At 38.3% G+C, this 24,581-nt stretch overlaps 1 protein-coding gene across 1 annotated transcript in view; it reads right to left on the bottom strand.

Annotated features, from left to right (window-relative positions):
* Positions 1-719: 719 nt before the first annotated feature.
* LOC133661897 (solute carrier family 2, facilitated glucose transporter member 11-like) overlaps positions 720-24,581 on the bottom strand; it is a 43,197-nt gene continuing 19,335 nt past the window's right edge. The window contains exons 3-12 of the mRNA XM_062065836.1: positions 16,202-16,362; positions 14,979-15,103; positions 14,750-14,879; positions 11,045-11,193; positions 7,317-7,504; positions 7,129-7,239; positions 4,527-4,628; positions 1,173-1,248; positions 963-1,090; positions 720-893 (exon numbers count right to left, since the gene is read on the bottom strand). Of these exons, the coding sequence (XP_061921820.1) occupies positions 720-893; positions 963-1,090; positions 1,173-1,248; positions 4,527-4,628; positions 7,129-7,239; positions 7,317-7,504; positions 11,045-11,193; positions 14,750-14,879; positions 14,979-15,103; positions 16,202-16,362 (1,344 nt within the window). The remainder of the gene's footprint in view (positions 894-962; positions 1,091-1,172; positions 1,249-4,526; positions 4,629-7,128; positions 7,240-7,316; positions 7,505-11,044; positions 11,194-14,749; positions 14,880-14,978; positions 15,104-16,201; positions 16,363-24,581) is intronic.

The following is a 24,581-nucleotide window of genomic DNA, read 5'->3' as shown; positions in this document are numbered from 1 at the left end:
TAATTAGTTGCTTATTAACATGCAAATTAGTAACATATTGGCTCTTATTTGTTAATTAAGTACTTATTAATGCCTTATTCTGCATGGCCTTATTATACAACCAGTAAGCCATTAACTACGAGTCTTCCCTCAATAACCTCAGAATTATTGTTTATTAGTAAACCTCACCCTTATATGTTCCCCTAGTGTCCAAATAACTCTAAATTAAGTCTTTGTAACTTTAATAAGCAACTAATTAATGGTGAATATGTTCGCCATACTAAAGTGTTACCCCAATTTTTTTTACAAAAAGCACACAAAAAAAGGTGAAAACAAGAACTTAATACACAAAGGACATAAAATACATTAAAATATTGCTGCATCAAGCAGCATTATCTTTTTATTATAAATGTTAGTTTTTATTTGTACTGCAATAATCAAAGGCACCTAATTTGATCGGTATCCATAACAATGCTCACAATCTTTAATTTCAACATTTGCAATTAAAGTTGTATTTTTAAAAACGTATTTCTTCATTATTACACGACTTAGAGATGTGTTTTCTGCTGGAAAACAGCCTATTTTCAGTTAGAAAAAGCATTAAAAAAAAAAATTGGGACAAAAAATCAGCTACGTTTTTGCAGGGAGGCGAACGCTGAATGGTGAATCTGCAGGAAACCACTGTAACAATATACTAAATAATATCCACAACAACAGGTCAATAAATACAAGGTCAGATATTACAACTTAGTGGACAGTTCCGTTTCTCTGTTCTTGTAATTAAGTTTGTTGAAGTCCTCCGTAACTTCCACTATGGTCTTTCCTTTGGTTTCCGGCACCAAGCAGAGGAGGAAGGCCGCGCTGAAGACGCAGTAGACCACGAAGATCAGGAAGCAGTACTGGCCCAGTCCGTCCTGCGTGGACACGAAACCATGTTTCACAAGCACGTGACTTGCAGAAAAAAAAAAGGTTGCCGCTCTCACCACCACGTAGCTGAAACACATGCCCACGAGGAACAAGCTGAGCCAGTTAATAGTTCCGCTTACGACGTACGCGGAGGGACGCCATGCTTGCAGGAAAAGGTCAGCGGGAAGAACCATAGACACTCCGGCTGGGGAAGACAAATGTATACTTACACATTACTAGCACTTCTATTAAATAGGGGTAGTACATATCTGTGGAGCAGAACTCACAGGGTCCGAGTCCGTAAATGCAGATGACACAAAAAATCAAGGCGATGTTCACATACGGGATCCATGAATTCAGATCCTGCAACAGAAAAAGGTGTGCTAACATATCACAAGGTATGCCAGAGTCTTCTAAGCCTAGTTATTTATCCAGTTCTATCTACTAGTACGGGGGTCAGCAACCCGCGGCTCTTTAGCGCCGCCCTAGTGGCTCCCTGGAACTCTTTCAGAGATGTGTGAAAATGGAAAAAGATGAAGAATTTTTTTTTTTTGTTTTAATATATTTTCTGTTGGCGAACAAACATGTCACAAACGTTCCTAATTGTTAGAAATCCCACTGTTTGTTATACATGCTTCACTGATGAGAGTATTTGGCAAGCACTGATTTGTCCTACTAATTTCAGCGACCCTTGAACTCATCGTAGTTTGTTTACATGTACAACTTTCTCCGATGCTGCCACAGAAAGACGTGTTTTATGCCACTCCTTGTTTGTCTCATTTTGTCCACCAAACGTTTTATCGTCTGATCTTGAATGGGATTGTGCTGAAAATTTAAATTTCCCCTCAGGGATTAATAAAGTATTTCTGATTCTGATTCTGATTTTATACTGTGCGTGAATGCACAAAGGTGAGCTTTGTTGATGTTATTGACTTGTGTGGAGTGCTAATCAGGCATATTTGGTCAATCCATGACTGCAAGCTAATCGATGCTAACATGCTATTTAGGCTAGCTGTATGTACATATTGCATCATAATGCCTCGTTTGTAGGTATATTTGAGATAATTTAATTTCCTTTGCTTATGTCCTCTATGTACAAACCCCGTTTCCATATGAGTTGGGAAATTGTGTTAGATGTAAATATAAACGGAATACAATGATTTGCAAATCATTTTCAACCCATATAGTTCAATATGCTACAAAGACAACATATTTGATGTTCAAACTGATAAACATTTTTTTTTTTTGCAAATAATCTTTAACTTTAGAATTTGATGCCAGCAACACGTGACAAAGAAGTTGGGAAAGGTGGCAATAAATACTGATAAAGTTGAGGAATGCTCATCAAACACTTATTTGGAACATCCCACAGGTGAACAGGCAAATTGGGAACAGGTGGGTGCCATGATTGGGTATAAAAGTAGATTCCATGAAATGCTCAGTCATTCACAAACAAGGGTGGGGCGAGGGTCACCACTTTGTCAACAAATGCGTGAGCAAATTGTTGAACAGTTTGAGAAAAACCTTTCTCAACCTGCTATTGCAAGCAATTTAGGGATTTCACCATCTACGGTCCGTAATATCATCAAAGGGTTCAGAGAATCTGGAGAAATCATTGCACGTAAGCAGCTAAGCCCGTGACTTTCAATCCCTCAGGCTGTACTGCATCAACAAGCGACATCAGTGTGTAAAGGATATCACCACATGGGCTCATGAACACTTCAGAAACCCACTGTCAGTAACTACAGTTGGTCGCTACATCTGTAAGTGCAAGTTAAAACTCTCCTATGCAAGGCGAAAACCGTTTATCAACAACACCCAGAAACGCCGTCGGCTTCGCTGGGCCTGAGCTCATTTAAGATGGACTGATACAAAATGGAAAAGTGTTCTGTGGTCTGACGAGTCCACATTTCAAATTGTTTTTGGAAACTGTGGACGTCGTGTCCTCCGGACCAAAGAGGAAAAAAAACATCCGGATTGTTATAGGCGCAAAGTTGAAAAGCCAGCATCTGTGATGGTATGGGGGTGTATTAGTGGCCAAGGCATGGGTAACTTACACATCTGTGAAGGCGCCATTAATGCTGAAAGGTACATACAGGTTTTGGAGCAACATATGTTGCCATCCAAGCAACGTTGCCATGGACGCCCCTGCTTATTTCAGCAAGACAATGCCAAGCCACGTGTTACATCAACGTGGCTTCATAGTAAAAGAGTGCGGGTACTAGACTGGCCTGCCTGTAGTCCAGACCTGTCTCCCATTGAAAATGTGTGGCACATTATGAAGCCTAAAATACCATAACAGAGACCGTTAAACAACTTAAGCTGTACATCAAGCAAGAATGGGAGAGAATTCCACCTGAGAAGCTTAAAAAATGTGTTTCCTCAGTTCCCAATCGTTTACTAGGTGTTGTTAAAAGGAAAGGCCATGTAACACAGTGGTGAACATGCCCTTTCCCAACTACTTTGGCACGTGTTGCAGCCATGAAATTCTAAGTTAATTATTATTTGCAAAAAATAAATAAAGTTTATGAGTTTGAACATCAAATATCTTGTCTTTGTAGTGCATTCAATTGAATATGGGTTGAAAAGGATTTGCAAATCATTGTATTCCGTTTATATTTACATCTAACACAATTTCCCAACTCAAATGGAAACGGGGTTTGTATTTAATTTATATTTGCATGTCTCATGACACATTATCTGTATGTACTATTGGCTGCATTTGTGATAGTTGTTTCAATCAATCAATCAATCAATCAATGTTAATTTATATAGCCCTAAATCACGTTTGTGTGCCATGTTGTTCCAGACCACAGCAAAAGTTACCCAGCTTGCAAAGATTGTAATAAATCCATTAGAAGAAGACAGCCTGCCGTTTCCTTAAACTTGGGCACACACATATATATACCTTTGGCTATTCTGAGCCAGTAATTTCCAGAAGTTATCTCATCCTTTGAGAAGCCTCCATTTTACTAATGATTTCCAATGTTGCAAAAACGTGTAGAATAAAAATGTCAATGAAGATTTGCGTCAGCCTTTGATAGTAGGCTACTATAGCTAATATAGACACTTACATTATGTGTTGTCTTCATTATAACACTTATATAAAACTTGTAAAGTAATTTTGATAGTAGGGTACTATAGTTAAATAGACACTTACATCATGTGTTGTCTTCATTATAACACTTATATAAAACTTTTAAAGTCATTTTGATAGTAGGCTAATATAGACACATCATGTGTTGTCTTCATTATAACACTTATATAAAACTTTTAAAGTCATTTTGATAGTAGGCTAATATAGACACATCATGTGTTGTCTTCATTATAACACTTATATAAAACTTTTAAAGTCATTTTAATAGTGGGCTAATATAACTAATATAGACACATCGTGTGTTGTCTTAATTTTAGCACCTATATAAGACTTTTAAAGTCATCTTGATAGTAGGCTAATATAGCTAATATAGACACTTGCATCATGTGTTGTCTTCATTATAACACTTATATAGGGGTTTTAATTATTTGTGGCTCCAGACAGATTTTATTTTTTATTTTTGGTCCAATATGGCTCTTTCGACATTTTGGGGTGCCGACCCCTGTACTAGTACAAGGCCGTATGGTGTCAGGAGAGTGGATACCTTGATGGACAGCATAGCAGTAAGAACAGCCATGGTGACCCCCATCAGTAAATAGCCAAAGCCCATCAGCTTCTTGCGGCCAGCACGGTCTATAATCAAGGACTGAAGCACATCCAGAACGACGTTTAGAAAGCATCATATTTATGCAGATATAACCTGCTTGGTACTGGTACTGTGGTACAGGGGTCTTCAACATTTTCCCAGGCCAAGGACCCCCAAACTGATGGAGAGCTGGAGCGGGAACTCCCTACTTATATATCTTGTATAAGGTTGTGTTTTAACTTAAAAAGGTTCTTAAGATACCTTGTTATTGTGCAATATGCAAGCTGGCAGCTGATAACATGAATATAATAAGATTATTATTAATTAATGTTTTTATTTTAAACCTGTAAGACACAGTGAATAGTGTGCCCATATCACTACTGTTTATACACTACACCACAGTGTGCTGGATCTATGTTAATGTGTATATAAAGATATTTTCATTTGTCAAAAAATTGCGGGTAATATAAAAAAAAAGTCTAATCAACCATTAATTTCACAACCCCCTGTTGAAGACCTCTGTTGGAGTACACAATATTTACATCACATTTTTAATCTTTTTTTCACATCATCAAAGTGTGGATTTTCGCTCATTTTCCTTCATTTTTTTTTCTGTTATTATTCTTGTTCTTTAAGAGCGATTGTCTCTTTGATGTTGGACATTTTTTAAATTACACAATTACATTTTATTACATTTTATTTGTATTTACTGATGTGTGGCTTTCTACAGTTATTTTTTGTCATGTTGACTATAATCTTTTCTTTTAATGGGATTTTAGAAAAATAGACTATAATTTTGTTTTTGCTGTTAAAATGTTTATTTAAAATATAAATTTTTTACATTTTGATCATTTCTAAATAATAAATAAGGGTGTATCCAATTACTGAAATGCACAATATTTTTTTTCTCAAGCTGATATTTATATATATGAAATATATGTATATGTGCGTGCGTGTGTATATATACACATATGAATTTAAATATATACACACGCATGCACATATAAACATTTTTACACACACACATACATATACATATATATACATATATATATATATATATATATATATATATATATATATATATATATATATATATATATATATATATATATATATATATATATATATATATATATATATATACAGTATATATATATATATATATATATATATATATACTGTATATATGTGTGTGTGTGTGTGTGTGTGTACAGCATGTATATAAAATGTTAATGTGGTTTTTGAAGTTGTTTTAAAGGGCTTTGAAGGCAACAAAAGGGACTCCATTTCGCCCCATTTTGCAAGCGTATTTTTATCTTTAGAATCCTAAAAATAAAAAGAGAAGTGAGATCATCTCTCATAATGATTGTGAATGATAGGCAAAATTAAATAAAAAATGAATTTTAAGCATTTTTTTAATTATTTGTCAATTTTGTAAAAATACAATCATAAAAACATTTATGAAGAAAGAAAACAAAAATAAATTGGAAAACCTGCAGTTTTTGGGAGTAACAATTAAACATGTTTCAAATTTCAAAATAAAATGAGAACAAATAACTCTAAACTTAAAAAAAAGAACTTAATTTTATAGTAAAATAAAAATATAATATAAAAGAAAAGCAGTGTAAATAAAAACCAAAAGGAGGAAAAATGTAATCTATGCAAATGGATTAATTAAATAATGAATTAATGGATGGATATATATATATATATATATATATATATATATATATATATATATATATATATATATATATATATATATATATATATATATATATATATATATATATATATATATATATATATATATATATACTGTATATATATGTATATATACATACATACACATCACAGGCCAAAAGTTTAGACACACCTTCTCATTTCAATGCGTTTTCTTTATTTTCATGACTATTTACTTTGTAGATTGTCACTGAAGGCATCAAAACTATGAAGTGAAGTGAAAACCCTTTCAGGTGACTACCTCTTGAAGCTCATCGAGAGAATGCCAAGAGTGTGCAAAACAGTAATCAGAGCAAATGGTGGCTATTTTGAAGACACTACAATATAAAACATGTTTTCAGTTATTTCACCTTTTTTTGTTAAGTGCATAACTCCACATGTGTTCATTCATAGTTTTGTCTTCAGTGACAATCTACAATGTAAATAGGTTTGTCCAAACTTTTGGCCTGTACTGTATATATACATAATAGATAATAGATAATTACAATTTAGAATGTGATTGTGAACGATAGGCAAAATCCCCAAAAAGTGCAGTTAACCTATAAAAAAGAAACATCATACTTTCATGGTATCATGGGTGGCATGTCAGATTTTATTTTATACAAGTTTTTGATATTTATTTATTATTATATTTATCTTATTCAATGTTTTTGGTTTAATTTCATCAAATGTTTTGAAAAATAAAAACAAATTAAACAGCCTTAGATTCCTGTTTTTGCTGTTTTGCTGTTCCTGACTCAAATTTCTATCAAATATATCAAGTAGGTACAAAGTGAATGTGTTCAGTCTGTGAATATGGTCAGGAGACACTCACACACAGCATCACAGTGATGAGTTCCGTGGCTCCGATCCCGATTGCCAAGTAATGCATCTGCTCCTCCGGTACTCCTGACTCTCGGAAAATGTCGAATGCGTAGAAATAGAGCTACAAGAAAGGCTTGGGTGATGCGAAGCAGCTTTCTAACCACGTAGAAGGAGTGTGGAACGAGCGAAGGTACATACGGCATTGATGCCACAGAACTGGACGCCAGCACAGGGGATGGCCAAGGTCAACAGCTGCCATCTGACACAGCGACGAGTCAGAACATCCTTCACCGTCTTGGCCTGCTCTCCTTGGACGCTCTCACGCTCTTTGTCCATGTCTTCCAGCTCCTGCTTCAAGTCGTCTTCCTGCCACAGCCACTGCAATGCTGTGGCACAGGAAGGACACGTGCCGGAGAACTTAAAAGCCTACTGAAACCCACTACTACCGACCACGCAGTCTGATAGTTTATATATCAATGATGAAATCTTAACATTGCAACACATGCCAATACGGCCGGGTTAGATTAGTAAAGTGCAATTTTAAATTTCCCGCAAAATATCCTGCTGAAAACATCTCGGTATGATGTCGTTTGCGCGTGACGTCACGGATTGTAGCGGACATTTTGGGACACCATTGTGGCCAGCTATTAAGTCGTCTGTTTTCATCGCAAAATTCCACAGTATTCTGGACATCTGTGTTGGTGAATCTTTTGCAATTTGTTCAATTCGAGACTGCAAAGAAGAAAGCTGTAGGTGGGAAGCGGTGTATTTCGGCCGGCTGCAGCAACACAAACACGTAGCAGCTACGTCGTAGCCGGTGTTTCATTGTTTACATTCCCGAACGATGACAGTCAAGCTTTACCATTGGCCTGTGGAGAACTGGGACAACAGAGACTCTTACCAGGAGGACTTTGAGTTGGATATGCATGCTTGTGGAGAACTGGGACAACAGAGACTCTTACCAGGAGGACTTTGAGTTGGATACGCGGTACCGTGAGTACGCAGCTGCGGCTTCCAAACATTTGATCGCTTGCCCGTACGTGCGTGCCGCTATGTGCATGTCACGTACGTAACTTTGGGGAAATATATGTGCTGTATGAACTTTGCGGAGGTGAACGGTACTTTGGGCTGTGGGATTGAGTGTGTTGCGCAGGTGTTTGATTTGTATTGGCGGGTTATATGGACGGGAGGGGGGAGGTGTTTGTTATGCAGGATTAATTTGTGGCATATTAAATGTAAGCCTGGTTGTGTTGTGGCTAATAGAGTATATATATATGTCTTGTGTTTATTTACTGTTTTAGTCATTCCCAGCTGAATATCAGGTCCCACCCGCCTCTCACAGCATCTTCCCTATCTGAATCGCTTCCACTGCCCTCTAATCCTTCACTTTCACTTTCCTCATCCACAAATCTTTCATCCTCGCTCAAATTAATGGGGAAATCGTCGCTTTCTCGGTCCGAATCGCTCTCGCTGCTTGTGGTCATGATTGTAAACAATGTGCAGATGTGAGGAGCTCCACAACCTGTGACGTCACGCTACTTCCGGTACAGGCAAGGCTTTTTTATCAGCGACCAAAAGTTGCGAACTTTATCGTCGATGTTCTGTACTAAATCCTTTCAGCAAAAATATGGCAATATCGCTAAATGATCAAGTATGACACATAGAATGGATCTGCTATCCCCGTTTAAATAAGAAAATCTCATTTCAGTAGGCCTTTAAGAGCACACTTAAGGTTTACAAGTGTAAAGAAGACAAGATATAAAACTACAATTGTGTCCTGATCCTTTGACCAATCTTGATCAGATTATGTCTGTGTAGTGCGGGGGTCAGCAACCCGTGGCTCCTTAGTGCAGCCCTAGTGGCTCCCTGGAGTATTTTAAAAAAATGATTGGAAATGGAAAACGATGGGTGAAAAATAATATTTTTGTTTTAGTATGTTTTTGGTTTGAGGACAACCATGACACAAACCTTCCCAATTGTTAGAAAGCCCACTGTTTAATATGTTTGTGTGTCTGTTTCACTGATGAGAGTATTTGGTAAACATTGTTTTGTCCTACTACTTTCGGCGGTTCTTGAACTCACCATAGTGTGGACTGTGACGCAACAGTTTGTTTACATGTAAAATCTTCCACTCCTTCTTGGTCTCATTTTGTCCACCAAAAGTTGTATGCTGTGCGTGAATGCACAAATGTGCTCTTTGTTGATGTTATTGACTTGTTGGAGTGCTAATCAGACATATTTGGTCAGTGCACGACTGCAAGCTAATCAATGCTAACATGCCATTTAGGCTAGCTGTATGTACATAATGCATCATTATGCCTCATTTGTAGGTATATTTGAGCTCATTTAATATCCTTTACTTTTACATCTATACATTTGGCCATTAAAAGCCAGTAATTTCCAGGAATTATCTCACCTTCTGAGCAGCCTCTGATTTACTGTTTTCCAATGTTGTAAAAATGTGTAGAATAAATGTTCAATGTCAACATTTCTGTCAACGAAGATTTGCTTCAGCCTGAGACACATAGTCATTTTGATAGTAGGCTGTTATAGCTAATCTAGACACTTACGTCATGTGTTGCCTTCATTATAACACTATAAGGCTTTTCATCTTTTGCGGCTCCAGACAGATTTGTTTTTTGCATTTTTGGTCCAATAGGGCTCTTTCAACATTTTGGGATGCTGACCCATGATGTAGTCTGTTTTGCTCCAGCCAACATCTCTGTTGTGACCTATTTTTGTATTAACGTGACACTGTTATTCAAAATATTGCATTGTATTTGGGAGAAATGTTATTTGAATGGAACCGGTACAAAAATGTTGGTAAACTGAAAGCACCTTTATTGTGAAGGGCACTAAACTGGATGTTTTAGCCTGTGTCTGACATCTTTAGAACTAACAAGAGCTATTCAATGCGTTGCTTTTCAATAAAACATGTGAATATGTAAGTTCCACCAAAGACTTTGACTCGACTAACGTCTCTTCGTGCTATCTTAGCAGATGGATAAGAGGTTTTCATTTGAAAGCTTTTCAAAAGTCTTTACTTCAAAACACTGTAAAACTGAACTTACATAAATAAAGTAATGTCAATATAACTCAGATGAGATACAAAATAACTTTTCTCTGAAATTTCGACAAAAAAATAAAAGCATTTAAACAAATGGGCTAGCTGGATGCTAATTTACATGGGATTACATGAGACTAATTAGCATTAGCGATTTGACATGGCAATTTCAACACCTCCAAATTTGGTAATCAAAACTACAACTAAGATGCACATTACAATCTGTTTAATAATCATTATAAAATGTGTTGGGTAACTTCTGGATAATTATTGTCCAAATATTGACAAATAAGTTTTGTTTAATGTTTTTCATGATCACATTTAACACGTGCACTTGTCAGTCCCCTAAATATGTGCTCCAATTTCGCTGTGACTTGGCTAAGCACCCGAATTTTAGACACAGCCGGTGTTGGGCTGTGTTAGAAAATCTAAGTCAATCTAACATATGGGGTTTAATAACCGCGCCATCATGTGGTGTTTTTGTCAGAAAAATTATAGCACAGGCCAATCAGTAGGTTTGCATGTTTTGACAATTTTTTTTACCTTTGCGGTGGTTCAGTTGTAGAAGAGTTAGCTTACACACACAAATAAATTCCGGCATGTGGATATGATGTTTGCAGTGGAATACTGGCATCTAGTGGTGCTTTATAGGTATTGCTGGCGTTAACTGTGTAAAATATTTACTTTATAATCTGCTTGGTTAAATTACTTAGTTTATGTCAATGATAACACACAGGATTAACACCCTTTCCTAAATCCCAGTAAGTTTCATTTCTGGCTCTGCGGTTATCGTCAGACTTTTCCTCTTGGTTACTCTTCACAAAAACAGACTTGGCATCCGCTCAGTGACGTGTCCACTCACCTTTCTTGCCGCCTTCAGAGTCCCCTTTGTCGATGTAAAGGTACCGAGGAGACTCGGGGAAGAATAACAGAGCCACAAACTGCACAATGGCGGGAATGCCGCTGATTGCCAAGAGGAAAGGCCACATTTCTTCAGAGCCCATCATCTCCCTGCAGGGACACAGTGAAGGACAATCAATCATGTGTTACTTAATCCCCTTGATGTCCTGGGCATGACGTTAAAGTGCATCCGGCAGTGGAGGCTCCTCTATGGGGTCTTGGGGCACTAGGAGGTTAACCCCTTTACTACTGTTACCCCAGGTGGCCCTTGGCAAAGGACTAGTACCTGACTGCCCCCTAGCCAGGGATACGGTGAAGACCTTAACGGCGGAGCAGGCGGAAGACGGTAGATTTAAGAACTACCACAACGGCGGAAGAAGGCTGCAGCAGAAAAGGGTCCCCAGTCGTCTTGGACTCCATGCCACTGGACCCTGACCAGATTCTGTCAAGGATCGTGTGGTGACTCTCTGTGCACCAGTCTCCCCACGTTAAACAAAGTCACGCACAGGTAGGGCTGGGCGATATATCGATATACTCGATATATCGATATACTCGATAAATCGCGGGTTTGTCTTTGTGCAATATAGAAAATGACTATATTGTGATATTCCAGTATACGTTCTCACGCAGTTGCTTTTAGCTGCTGGCATTACACTACAGGCTCTTCCCACTCTTTCTTGTCTGTCCTTCTCACAGACAGCAAGCGCAACTTCTTACATACGTCACATACTGTCACGTCATACGTCACATACGTATCGCCCTCGCGGAGCAGAGAGGTAGCAGCATGGGTAACATTAGCTGTGATGCTAGCGGAGTGGTCCGAGCGGTAATACGAGAGAAAGAAGGTGCAAATCTGGTAACAAATGAAGGAAGAATTAATTCTCAAGAAAAACAGCAGGGTGTGCATCGTCTGGCGGTGGTTTGGCTTCCAGTGGGAATATGTCGAACAGACAACCATAATTTGTCAAGTGTGGGGAAAAATCATTGCTACAAAAAGTAGCATTACTGCAAATATGTAGCATCATTTGAAAAGTCACCTGCTAGAGAATGAAGAGTGCTCACTGCTTACTCCGCATGTCAACACCTCCGGTCGATGCCACACCCCCACACCATCAAAATGAAGAGGCAAACATTTCCAGATCAACACCGTATGAAAAAAAGAGTCAACAACAAAAGGAGATAATGTCCGCAGTAACCTACCACATAGCGAAGGACGCTATTATGCAGCTAATTTTTATTTGACAGTTATTGAAATATCTTGTGTGACATCATGCACAAAAGTGCACTTTATATGTTTTAAACTATTGTAGTGGTGTTCTGTACAAAAAGTGCACTTTAATTTAGTGTTGTTTTGATATGTCATCTTAGTGACATCATGCACAAAAGTGCACTAATAGCTTGTTTTAAAATGTCTCTGACAATCTTGCACTTTCTGTTTTGAATCGACATGAATGTTTGTGCCACTGCTTAATAACTGTTTAATAAATACACTGTTGGTCAATTGACTTAGTTGTGATTACCCTCTCTGCATGAAAGTTTAAAATAAGCATATATTAATGCAGTATGAACAAGAATGTTTTATTGTAGACACATAGAATCATCATACTGATGTGATTATATGTATCAAGTGTTCATTCAAGGCTAAGGCAAAATATCGAGATGTATATCGTGTATCGCGATATGGCCTAAAAATATTGAGATATTAAAAAAAGGCCATATCGCCCAGCCCTACGCACAGGCATCCTCCATAAAGGGATACACCCCTACCAGAAGGATCGTCATACTCGTTCGAGTGACCGCCGATGATGAGTACCCTTGATGCTGTGGTGGCCTTCTGCAAAATGTTTCGTCATTCCTATGCCGATTTTATCCAAATTTAGAAAAAAATTTGTGTTTTGTTTATGTATTTCTCTCAGTCCAAACACTTCACACACTTCTAATATACTAGCCTTTTTGCAAGACAATACAATATAATAGAAATGTTGTCCCACCATTGCCTGAAGATCATAGATGTCCACCACAGTTCAGTTTGCCACAGTAAACATGACATTAAGCTAACCTAGTGAGGCAGCTGTTACCTTCCACAAGCGTGCCAAAGAGTACCACTGCGACGAGCGGCACAATGAGCGGTACCAAAAAGTGAATATTTTGGTGCCCTTTCCATAAGGCCTCAAATAGTACCACTTGGTTGAATCAATGTGTATTAAAGGCAGGGGGTTAGATACAACTCTTTCAATTCTGATACAATACCGATATTGAAGTCTTGAGTATTGGCCGATACCAATATATTATTCTAATACAATATCAGCAGGAATCATACATATGTGTATTATTTTGTAGTGTAGAATGGTAGAAAAGGTTTGAGCAAATGAAATGACTCAAAGAGAGAAAGATCTTAAGTATAAAAAAAAACTGAAATGGACTTAAGCTGTCTACAGGGTGCAGCCACCTTTGCACACACCTGATACCCATTTCCTCCTGACTACTTAAAGGGAAACTTCACTTTTTTTTGGAATTTTGCCTATCGTTCACAATCATTATGAAAGAAATTACAACGGATGTATTTTTTTTTAATGCATTCTAAATATTGAGTAAATAAAAGTCCGCTTACAGCGGAGCCAATGGAGCTCCACTATTCCGCCCATAAATCTGATGAATAAGCGTTAAAAAAGTGCTAACAATGCTCAATTTATTTGAATATTAACCAAGTATTAGTGATATTGTTATAATAAGCGCTAACGCAGACAAGCTATTCATAGCGGCGACGTGATCACTTCCGTGTCTCCCTATGTTTACGTCATTGAGTGGTCTGCTGCTTCCTCGCTTCCATGCTCCCTGTAAGTTTATTGTAGACCATAAATCATGCCTCTCACCTGGACGTGAGACATCTGGGTAGGTAATGCGACAAGTTGTGACTCTTTGACAAGCCAATTTAGGACCTGGAACTGGCGAGGACGACACGAAAAGCGCTTGTTTCCCCCCACCCCGTTTCTTCGCGAGGATCATGAGTGAGTCTTCATCCAAACGGGAATTTAAGAACATCCTAGCAGTCGACATCCTAATGACAGCAGACATTGCACAGTAAGTGATACTATATTATGTTTGTTGGCTCTCATAAAGTCTGAAGTGAGCAGAAATCAGTGATGAAAAAAAAGAAGCAAATATTGTGATGCGTTTTTGAAATAAAAAGATCAAAACACGTAAATATTAACTGGCTGTGTTCAGCTTTGGACAAGTAAATGCTTTTTAGGAATGTTTGTATTGGGGCGGCGTGCCTTGGTTTGTAGAGCAGCTGTGCCAGCAACTTGAGGGTTCCAGTTTTGATCCCCGCTTCCGCCATCCTGCCGTTGTGTCCATGGGCAAGACACTTTAACCACCTGCTCCCAGTGCCACCCACACTGGTTTAACTGTAGCTTAGATATTGGGTTTCACTATGTAAATCACTTTGAGTCACTAGGGAAAAGTGCTATACAAATATAATTAACTTCATATTGGTCATTTTAGATGCAAGGGGATATCATCAGATACTAATTTTTTTCAGAATGATATAAATATCAGATCGGGTACACCCCTAATTAAGCATCCAATCTAAGTGGGAGTATAGGTATTGCTATGATTTGCTGTGATGTGCAGTATTAAGCATCTATCAGCAATTTGAACTTCATACTTGATGCCAATGATTTGACCCATAACCTTCCCCAAACCAATAAAGATGGAGCTGGTGAGAGTCAAGAATCCTCTTAGTTTCTTTGGAGAGCTTTCACCCAAGTACATGAGGTGCACGCTCAAGCCTAGACCTGCACACACGTCACACAACAGTGAGGTTACAACAAGAAAACATCATCATCATCATCATCATCATCATCATCATCATCATCATCATCATCATCACTTACCAACGTTGTATCCGAAGAGAAAGCGGCCTAGCAAAATCATCTCAAAAGATTTGGCCGCGCGGCTAAAGAGCATGAACAAAGCGGCCACGACGGCCACGACGTCGTTGATCATTAACGCTTTCTTCCTGCAAGACAATGTTTGTTTCCTTCATCATCATGCAACAGCTGGAGCCTCAACACACCAAGTGTGTTAAGTTGGCGTATTTATTTCTTTATTAGTCCCACCATTGATGCCTTCCATTTTATGTCAAATTGTGGACACGTCTACTTTAAAATATTTTCTATCTTTTGTCCCTCATGACAAAAATGACAGCTTCTAAAAACGGCAGTAAGAAACACATTGGTTTCCATTTTAATATTTTAACACTACTTTAGCCTAAATTATACTTATACTGTATATACATATTTGTTGAATTTTGGTTTTGAGGACAGTATTTTTACATAACTCACTGTAAAATAAATTTTAATGAAAACAATTTCATGAAATATATTTTAGGAAGTATTCGATTACTATTATTATCATTATTATGAAAATTATTAGTATTATTTATTTTATTGTATTTTATTATTAATATGTTACTTTTTTTGTTATTCATACAATAATTAGTAATATTTTCATTATTATTATTAGGCTCTGAGTAATCTTGGTAAATGATTGGCAGTTTGATATGTATTTTTTCATTTTAATTTTCCTACGGTATGAGTTAAAAAAAACAAACACTTGAGGTCCAAATGACAAGAAATGTCAGTAAAAATATAAAATATTATTACTTTTTTCCACTTTTAAAAACATAACAAATAGGCCTACTATTTAGGAATTGAACCCTATGTTTGCACGAAAAACTAAATAATAACATACCTTCTTTCACACATATCCACAGTGACAAAATGTGTCATTTTAGCTATAGAGACCCCATTTTAGAAAATTTAAAATATTTTTGCTGCATACTTTGAATAAGAAAAAGTAGTGCTATCTGGTGGACTTTTATGAAAAAAATAAGTAGAAAGCCGGTACTCCAAATTTAATGGAAATGTTATCACACTGGATTGCATTAGTTCATGTTAGAATAAAAGTGGGCTCAAAAACGACATTGTCAATTGATTTCAACAGGGCATTTTTTGTGGCTTGCATTCAAAGCAAATTTATGGAACAAATTTTCCAAAATTCTAAATACAGCATTCATTCCAACTAAGACAAAATCAATAAAACAAAACGCTCTTACCGGCCATATTTGACGGGCAGACTTCCGCTGTGAACGGCGCCAAGCCACGCCCCCAAACTCAGCACGGCCACGATGAAGGACCAAATGAGCTGCTCGGTGGAATCTTCCACGGGAGTTTGGTATCTCAGCAGCCACGTTTGGTTGATAAAAGCCTCGACGTGCTGCAGGAAAGTTCAGAAACACAGGTGTTTTTTAAAAATTATTATTATTGTTTTAAATTTTTCTTTTGTCCTGTTTTAAGTGTATTGACACTTCAGGGATGCCGTACTGCAAGCTTGTAATGCGGATGTAAACCAAACCCTCGGAAAAAAAAAAATGTCCCCCACTGCCGGAGTCGTCATAGCTTTTACTATTACTATTTATTCTTTTTTTACAATGGCATAAGAAGAATTAGGTATCAAGGTTTTACAGACCCTTGTCCATGCTATTGAATGGGAAGGTGTGTACAAACTTAAAGTTAAAGTACCGTATTTCCTTGAATTGTCGCCGGGTATATAGGATGCGCATGCCTCGATTTACCGCCGGGTCAAACTCGTTTCGCAAAATAATTGGCGCATGCCTAGAGTTACCGCCGGGTCAAACTCGTTTCGCAAAATAATACATATGTATTGATATACACAGCCTCCTCAATCAGCCCCTGAGACAAGATGACACAGATGACGACCAAGACATAGCCATAAAAAAGTGATGAGAGTGATGAGGAAGCGGACACAGAAGAAATTATTTCAAACGACGGTGCTGTAGTTTTGGACGTACATGTCGGACAAGGTGACGGAGAAATGGACGATGCTGAAGATGAAGAGGTCTTAACAACTGATGGACCTCCACAGGATGTAGTACAAGTACCGTAGTAGATATCCATCAAGGTGCAGTGGGGGAAGCATCTGTCAGTAATGCCGACAGGAACATTTTCAGTTTGTTCAAGTTCAAATGATATTTTCTCTCTGGCCTCACGGATGTTGTTTACATTGATTGATAATGTTTGTTGTTACAATCTTAGTTAAGAATTAAAGTAGCATGTTTTATTTTCAATTTGTTTTTCATGCGTTTTTACATACAGAAAAATGCGTCCGTAATTGTTGAATGACCCCTTGTAAAAATAAAGAGTGTCACGTTATAATTGCCTTTTCAGACCCAAACAAAAAGAACTCCCCGGATGATTCATTGTGCTTTAAATTTTATTGCGGCATTAAGCGATGTCATGATGGTATCCTTACATCATACTCAAATTTATAAGCGCATGCCTAAATTTACCGCATGCCTTTGGTAAGCGCCGGAGTGAGAAGCGGGTTTTAAAATAATTACCGCATGCCTAAATTTACCGCATGCCTTTGGTAAGCGCCGGAGTGAGAAGAGGTTTTAAATTAATTACCGCCCGGGCGCTAATTCGAGGAAATACGGTACCAATGATTGTCACACACACACTAGGCATACTTGCCAACCCTCCCAAATTTTCCGGGAGACTCCCGAAATTTCAGTGCCTCTCCCGAAAATCTCCCGGGACAACCATTCTCCCGAATTTCTCCCGATTTCCAGCCAAACAGCAATATTCCATGCGGACCTGAGTGAGGAGCGACTCGTCACGTCCGCTTTTCCTCAATATAAACAGCGTGCCGGCCCAGTCACGTTATAACATTTATGGCTTTTGGAGAGTGCACAACTGCACACACAACAAGAAGGAGACGAAGAACGCAGAAGAGACAGACTTGGCGACGACGAGTAAGAAGAAGAAGTACGCTTGCAAGTTCCAAAATGATTGGAAACAAGAATTTCAGTTCATCCAGGACAGATTTTTTTTTTTTCTTTTTTTTTTTCATAAAGAAATACAATGTATTGATCTATATTGATATATAATGTATATATTGTGTTTTTTATGTTGATTTAATACAAAAAAAAACTTTTTTTTTTTTTTTTTTTTAATTTCTTGTGCGGCCCGGTACCAATTGGTCCGCGGACTGGTACCGGTGGTTGGGGACCACTGGTGTAGAGTACTGACAGAAACAAAGGCAGAAGGAAGCGGAGGCGACTACTTAATATGTTCGTGTGGAAACTCGTTCGGCACACCTCTGAACTGAACCGAAACGGTTCAATACAAATACACGTACCGTTACACCCCTAGTGAAAGGTAAGTTTTTGGTTTTTTTAAGTAAGCAGCAAGTACAGTACAGTTAGTAGAACAACTGTGTTTTCATTACTGTGTATTTGATAGGTGCCATTGCCCCGGAATTGGACAAGGAAGTGATCGAACTGTGCCAAAACCAACCCTTTGGTCTGGTGTGATGAAAGCACAAGCAGAAACACGGATAAAGTATGTATTTTGTATTTACACTTCTCTTGTAAAGTAACTTTGTGTCTGCTGTCAGTGAAAATTGCTCTCTAAATATATATATATATATATATATATATATATATATATATATATATATATATATATATATATATATATATATATATATATATGTATATATATATATATATATATATATATATATATATATATATATATATATATATATATATATATATATACAGTATATAATTTTTTTTATTTTATTATTATTTTTTTTTAAAGGAGTTTGTGATATTGGCCAGGGTTTGCGATCCGAAAACTCAGGAGGTGGTGACGAAGTTTCTGCACATGCCAGTGTGCAACATTGGCACAGCACAGAACCTCTTTGAGTCACTGAACACAGTGCTAAGGTAAATGTAAAGTCGCTAATGTGTGAATGTAAATACAATACAATATGCTAGGAGACAGACCACTAATAAGTAATGTTGTACTTTGTTCATTTCTAGTGACAGAAAAATTGACTGGAGAAACGTTGTGGCATTTAATAGTGATAATGCCAATGTCATGGAGGGGAAGCACAATTCTGTTGTCAGCTGAATCAAAGACATGCAGCCATCCCTAATTGACATGGGATGCATCTGTCATCTGGTCCAGCTGGCCACAGGATGTGGCATTAAGGCTCTACGCCAGCCTATTGAAGACATCCTCAGCAGTATATATGCTCACTTTGACATCAAGTAAGCATATTGATATGACGCATGTTACACTTGCACAGAAGTTAAAAGAGAGCCTCTGTGCCACAATTTGACAGTTATTGGATGTCATCTTGGTTCCCTGGCTTTTCATTATTTAACAATTTATGTCCTTTTTTAAAAAAAAAAAATTTTTTAACCTTTCTCAACTTCAGTGCCAAACGTGAAATCTTCAAAGAGTTTGTGGAGTTCACAGACTCAGAAACTCTGAAGATACTCTGATACTGTGCAACCAGGTGGCTCAGCTTGCTGACTTGCATAAACTGGGTGCTCAACCAGTGGGATGCACTGCAGGCATATTTTGCCAGTTATGAGGATGTGGAGAAGCCTGGCAAGGTGAAGATGCTGGCAGAGCATTTAACCAGCAAGAAGACAAAGTTCTTTTTCCTCTTCCTCTCCCAGGCTCTAAAACCACCGGCAGAGTTATAAATGATAAATGGGTTATACTTGTACAGCGCTTTTCTACCTTCAAGGTACTCAAAGCGCTTTGACAGTATTTCCACATTCACCCATTCACACACACATTCACACACTGATGGCGGGAGCTGCCATGCAAGGCGCTAACCAGCAGCCATCAGGAGCAAGGGTGAAGTGTCTTGCCCAAGGACACAACGAACGTGACTAGGATGGTCGAAGGTGGGAATTGAACCCCAGTAACCAGCAACGAGTTCAATGTTATGTTTCAGGTCAGCCAGCCTATCAAAAGATTAACTTAAATAATTATGATAATAAATAATGCTGTTATCATCATTTTTTTATGACTGATAATCAATGTGTTTCTAGGCTGAAGGAGTGATGGTTCATAGGCTGCACCGGGAGATGACCAGCCTGGTGAGAAGATTAATGGGAAGATTTCTCCCTGCCAGCCTTATTGCTGATGTCCCACTGAAGGACATTAAAGGCCTACTGAAATGAGATGTTCTTATTTAAACGGGGATAGCAGGTCCATTCTATGTGTCATACTTGATCATTTCGCGATATTGCCATATTTTTGCTGAAAGGATTTAGTAGAGAACATCGACGATAAAGTTTGCAACTTTTGGTCGCTGATAAAAAAGACTTGCCTGTATCGGAAGTAGTGTGACGTCACAGGTTGTGGAGCTCCTCACATCTGCACATTGTTTACAATCATGGCCACCAGCAGCGAGAGCAATTCGGACCGAGAAAGCGACGATTACCCCATTAATTTGAGCGAGGATGAAAGATTCGTGGATGAGGAAAGTGAGAGTGAAGGATTAGAGGGCAGTGGAAGCGATTCAGATAGGGAAGATGCTGTGAGAGGCGGGTGGGACCTGATATTCGGCTGGGAATGACTAAAACAGTAAATAAACACAAGACATATATATACTCTATTAGCCACAACACAAACAGGCTTATATTTAATATGCCACAAATTAATCCCGCATAACAAACACCTCCCCCTCCCGTCCATATAACCCGCCAATACAAATCAAACACCTGCGCAACACACTCAATCCCACAGCCCAAAGTACCGTTCACCTCCGCAAAGTTCATACAGCACATATATTTCTCCAAAGTTACGTACGTGACATGCACATAGCGGCATGCACGTACGGACAAGCGATCAAATGTTTGGAAGCCGCAGCTGCGTACTCACGGTAGCGCGTATCCAACTCAAAGTCCTCCTGGTAAGAGTCTCTGTTGTCCCAGTTCTCCACAGGCCAATGGTAAAGCTTTACTGTCATATTTCGGGAATGTAAACAATGAAACACCGTCTACGTGTTTATGTTGCGGCAGCCTGCCGCTAATACACCACTTCCCACCTACAGCTTTCTTCTTTGCTGTCTTCATTGTTCATTAAACAAATTGCAAAAGATTCACCAACACAGATGTCCAGAATACTGTGGAATTTTGCGATGAAAACAGACGACTTAATAGCTGGCCACAATGCTGTCCCAATATGTCCGCTACAATCCGTGACGTCACGCGCAAACGTCATCATACCGAGACGTTTTCAGCAGGAAATTTAAAATTGCACTTTACTAATCTAACCCGGCCGTATTGGCATGTATTGCAATGTTAAGATTTCATCATTGATATATAAACTATCAGACTGCGTGGTAGGTAGTAGTGGGTTTCAGTAGGCCTTTAAGTTCAAGGATGCCAGCCTACAGTTGCCAGACAGCAAACTCTTTCTTGGAGCAGCTGCAGAAAGCCTCTTGGAGGACAACATGGATGAACTTTCCTCCTCTGTCCCAATGATGATCAAGTAAACATTAAGATTATTGTGTTATCTAAATCAGCTTACCTCCTAAGAGCTAACTAACTGATATCCCATCATACAATGGCTGTAATTTTTGATCTGATCATGTGTCACAGGGCAGTGAGAGACTTCTTTGTAGCTGTGACCACAAAGATGATGACTGCATTCCCCCTCGACAACATCATCCTCCAAAACCTGACCGTGTTGGACCCAGAGTCACAGCATCAATTTTCCCCAAACTCTGGTGCATCCCCTTTTTTAATTGATGGCGGTAGTTGTTTAATAATCAACTTCAGAAGTTATAGAGGATAAGACTAGAGAAAGCAATTATATCCCCAGCTCACTTGTGCTTAATTTGCTCATTTTCATTTGCAGTAATAGAGTTAGGGAAAAGTCTGCCGCAGCTGCAATTGGACCTTGATAGCCTCCTGGAAGAAGTAGTGGAGTACCAAGTGCTTGGCAGGGAAGATCTTCCTCAGGAAGCAAGGATTGACCGGTTTTGGGCCATGCTAGGGAGAGATGGAAGATTGCAGACTCTGGTGCATTTGATGAAGGCACTTTTGTGCGTGCCACACAGCAATGCATCATCAGAGAGGGTGTTCAGCATGGTTAGAAAGATAGTGACAGAAAATAGAATGAGGATGGACAATTCAACCCTAAACTCACTCCTTTCCTGCAAATTAAATTTCACAGATGCTGCCAGTGGCGTGCGGTGAGGTTCATGTCAGGTGAGGCACTGACTTCATCACAGTCAGATTTACAAACTTATGAACCCTAAAGAGTATCTTCTTCACCATTTGATTGGCAGCAGTTAACGGGTTATGTTTAAAAGCTCATACCAGCATTCTTCCCTGCTTGGCACTCAGCATCAAGGGTTGGAATTGGGGGTTAAATCACCAAAAATGATTCCCAGGCATGGCACCGCTGCTGCCCACTGCTCCCCTCACCTCCCAGGGGGTGAACAAGGGGATGGGTCAAATGCAGAGGACAAATTTCACCACACCTAGTGTGTGTGTGACAATCATTGGTACTTTAACCTAACTTTAACTTTACACTTACAAACTGTAGCACACAAAAAAGCACATTTAATTAAATAAACCCCGTTATTATGGTCTTACCTTTACTTATAAGTGCGGGAACAGTGGTGTTCGTGTTGGAAAAGTTGTGAATGAATTAAATATTAAATCCGTGCTGCAGTCTGCAGGTGTAAATAAATGATAAATGGGTTATACTTGTATAGCGCTTTTCTACCTTCAAGGTACTCAAAGCGCTTTGACAGTATTTCCACATTTACCCATTCACACACACATTCACACACTGATGGCGGGAGCTGCCATGTAAGGCGCTAACCAGCAGCCATCAGAGGCAAAGGGTAAAGTGTCTTGCCCAAGGACACAACGGACGTGACTAGGAAGGTAAAAGGTGGGGATTGAACCCCAGTAACCAGCAACACTCCGATTGCTGGCACCGCCACTCTACCAACTTCGCCACGCTGTACCTAATGTTGTCCCTGCGGTCGTTCGCGGCTCCTCCAGCGCGACTCGCAAGCATTGTTGTTTTTGCACTTTTTGGCCTCTTGTTAAGTGACTTTTTTTGGGTGGATTCGGTCTTGCACGTGGAGGGTTTGGGTGTGGGCTTTGGTTGGTGTGGCGCTCCCGTTGGGCGGTGCATTCTGCGGCGGAGGTGCTTGGCACCAGGAGGCGGGGTTATGAGACGAGCCTCTCACAGTGCGTCTTCGCAGCAGTATTATGATCGCTCAGCACAAGAAATACGTTACACACATACAGTTGTTGAAAAAATACACTGTACATTATATACCTCAGCTAACTAAACTATGGAAATGTATAATATAATTCATATAGCAATACGGTCTCACTCCACAGCAGGCCAGCAGTTAGCCGAGTCATTGCGCACAATCCATGTTGAGGCACAACGCAGTGACGTGCCTCAACTGGCTGCTGATCACCGCACCGTCTCTTCTCAGTATTTGAATGGCAAATGTGGAAATAAAAATATAAATAATCTAAAACTGGTGAAGTTAAATGGAAAATAACTTTGGTATAATCACTGGATACATATAACAATTTAATTAATTTATTTTTCTTTTTACTTTTTTTTTTCTTTCCATGATGGCTGGTGAGGCCGTGCCTCCCCTGCCTCTAGTGACTGCACGCCACTGGATGCTGCCCATACCTATGCGCCTTCAAAGGCTGTGCTACTGGCTGCAAAGCATTGCACTTTCAAATATAACAATGAGTAGAGGAGTGTTATGTGTGTGTATATGTGTAAATAAATGAACACTGAAATTCAAGTATTTCTTTTATTTATATATCCATCCATCCATTTTCTACCGCTTGTCCCTTTTGGGGTCGCGGGGGGTCGCTGGAGCCTATCTCAGCTACAATCGGGCGGAAGGCGGGGTACACCCTGGACAAGTCGCAACCTCATCGCAAGGCTTTATTCATATATATATATATATGTATATATATATATATATATATATATATATATATATATATATATATATATATATATATATATATATATATATATATATATATATATATATATATATATATATATGTATATATATATATATATATATATATATATATATACATATATATATATATATATATATATATACATATATATATATATATATATACATATACATATATATATATATATATATATATAGCTAGAATTCACTGAAAGTCAAGTATTTCTTTTATTTATATATATTCATATTGGGGGGATTGAGGTTAAGGGGAGAGGAATATATCAAGTATTTCTTATATATATATATATATATATATATATATATATATATATATATATATATATATATATATATATATATATATATATATATATATATATATATATATATATATATATATATTGATGGAAGCAGATCAGAATCATATCCATATTTAAGTGGTACTTCTTTCTAAACTCCTATAGTCATATTTTCATCAGCTAATGTCTCGTGTGGTAACAAAGTGCTTGCATTCGAGTGCCCTTGAGTAGAGAGACAGTGCGCTGTTGAGACTGCCATAACATTCCTAAGATAAGGAGCACAGTGCAGTGCTGAGCTTGGGGGGACAGGAG

Source organism: Entelurus aequoreus, linkage group LG01, assembly GCF_033978785.1.
Source record: "Entelurus aequoreus isolate RoL-2023_Sb linkage group LG01, RoL_Eaeq_v1.1, whole genome shotgun sequence".
NCBI lineage: Eukaryota > Metazoa > Chordata > Actinopteri > Syngnathiformes > Syngnathidae > Entelurus > Entelurus aequoreus.
The sequence above is the reverse complement of the archived record's forward strand: the minus strand, read 5'-3'. Positions and strand labels throughout refer to the sequence as shown.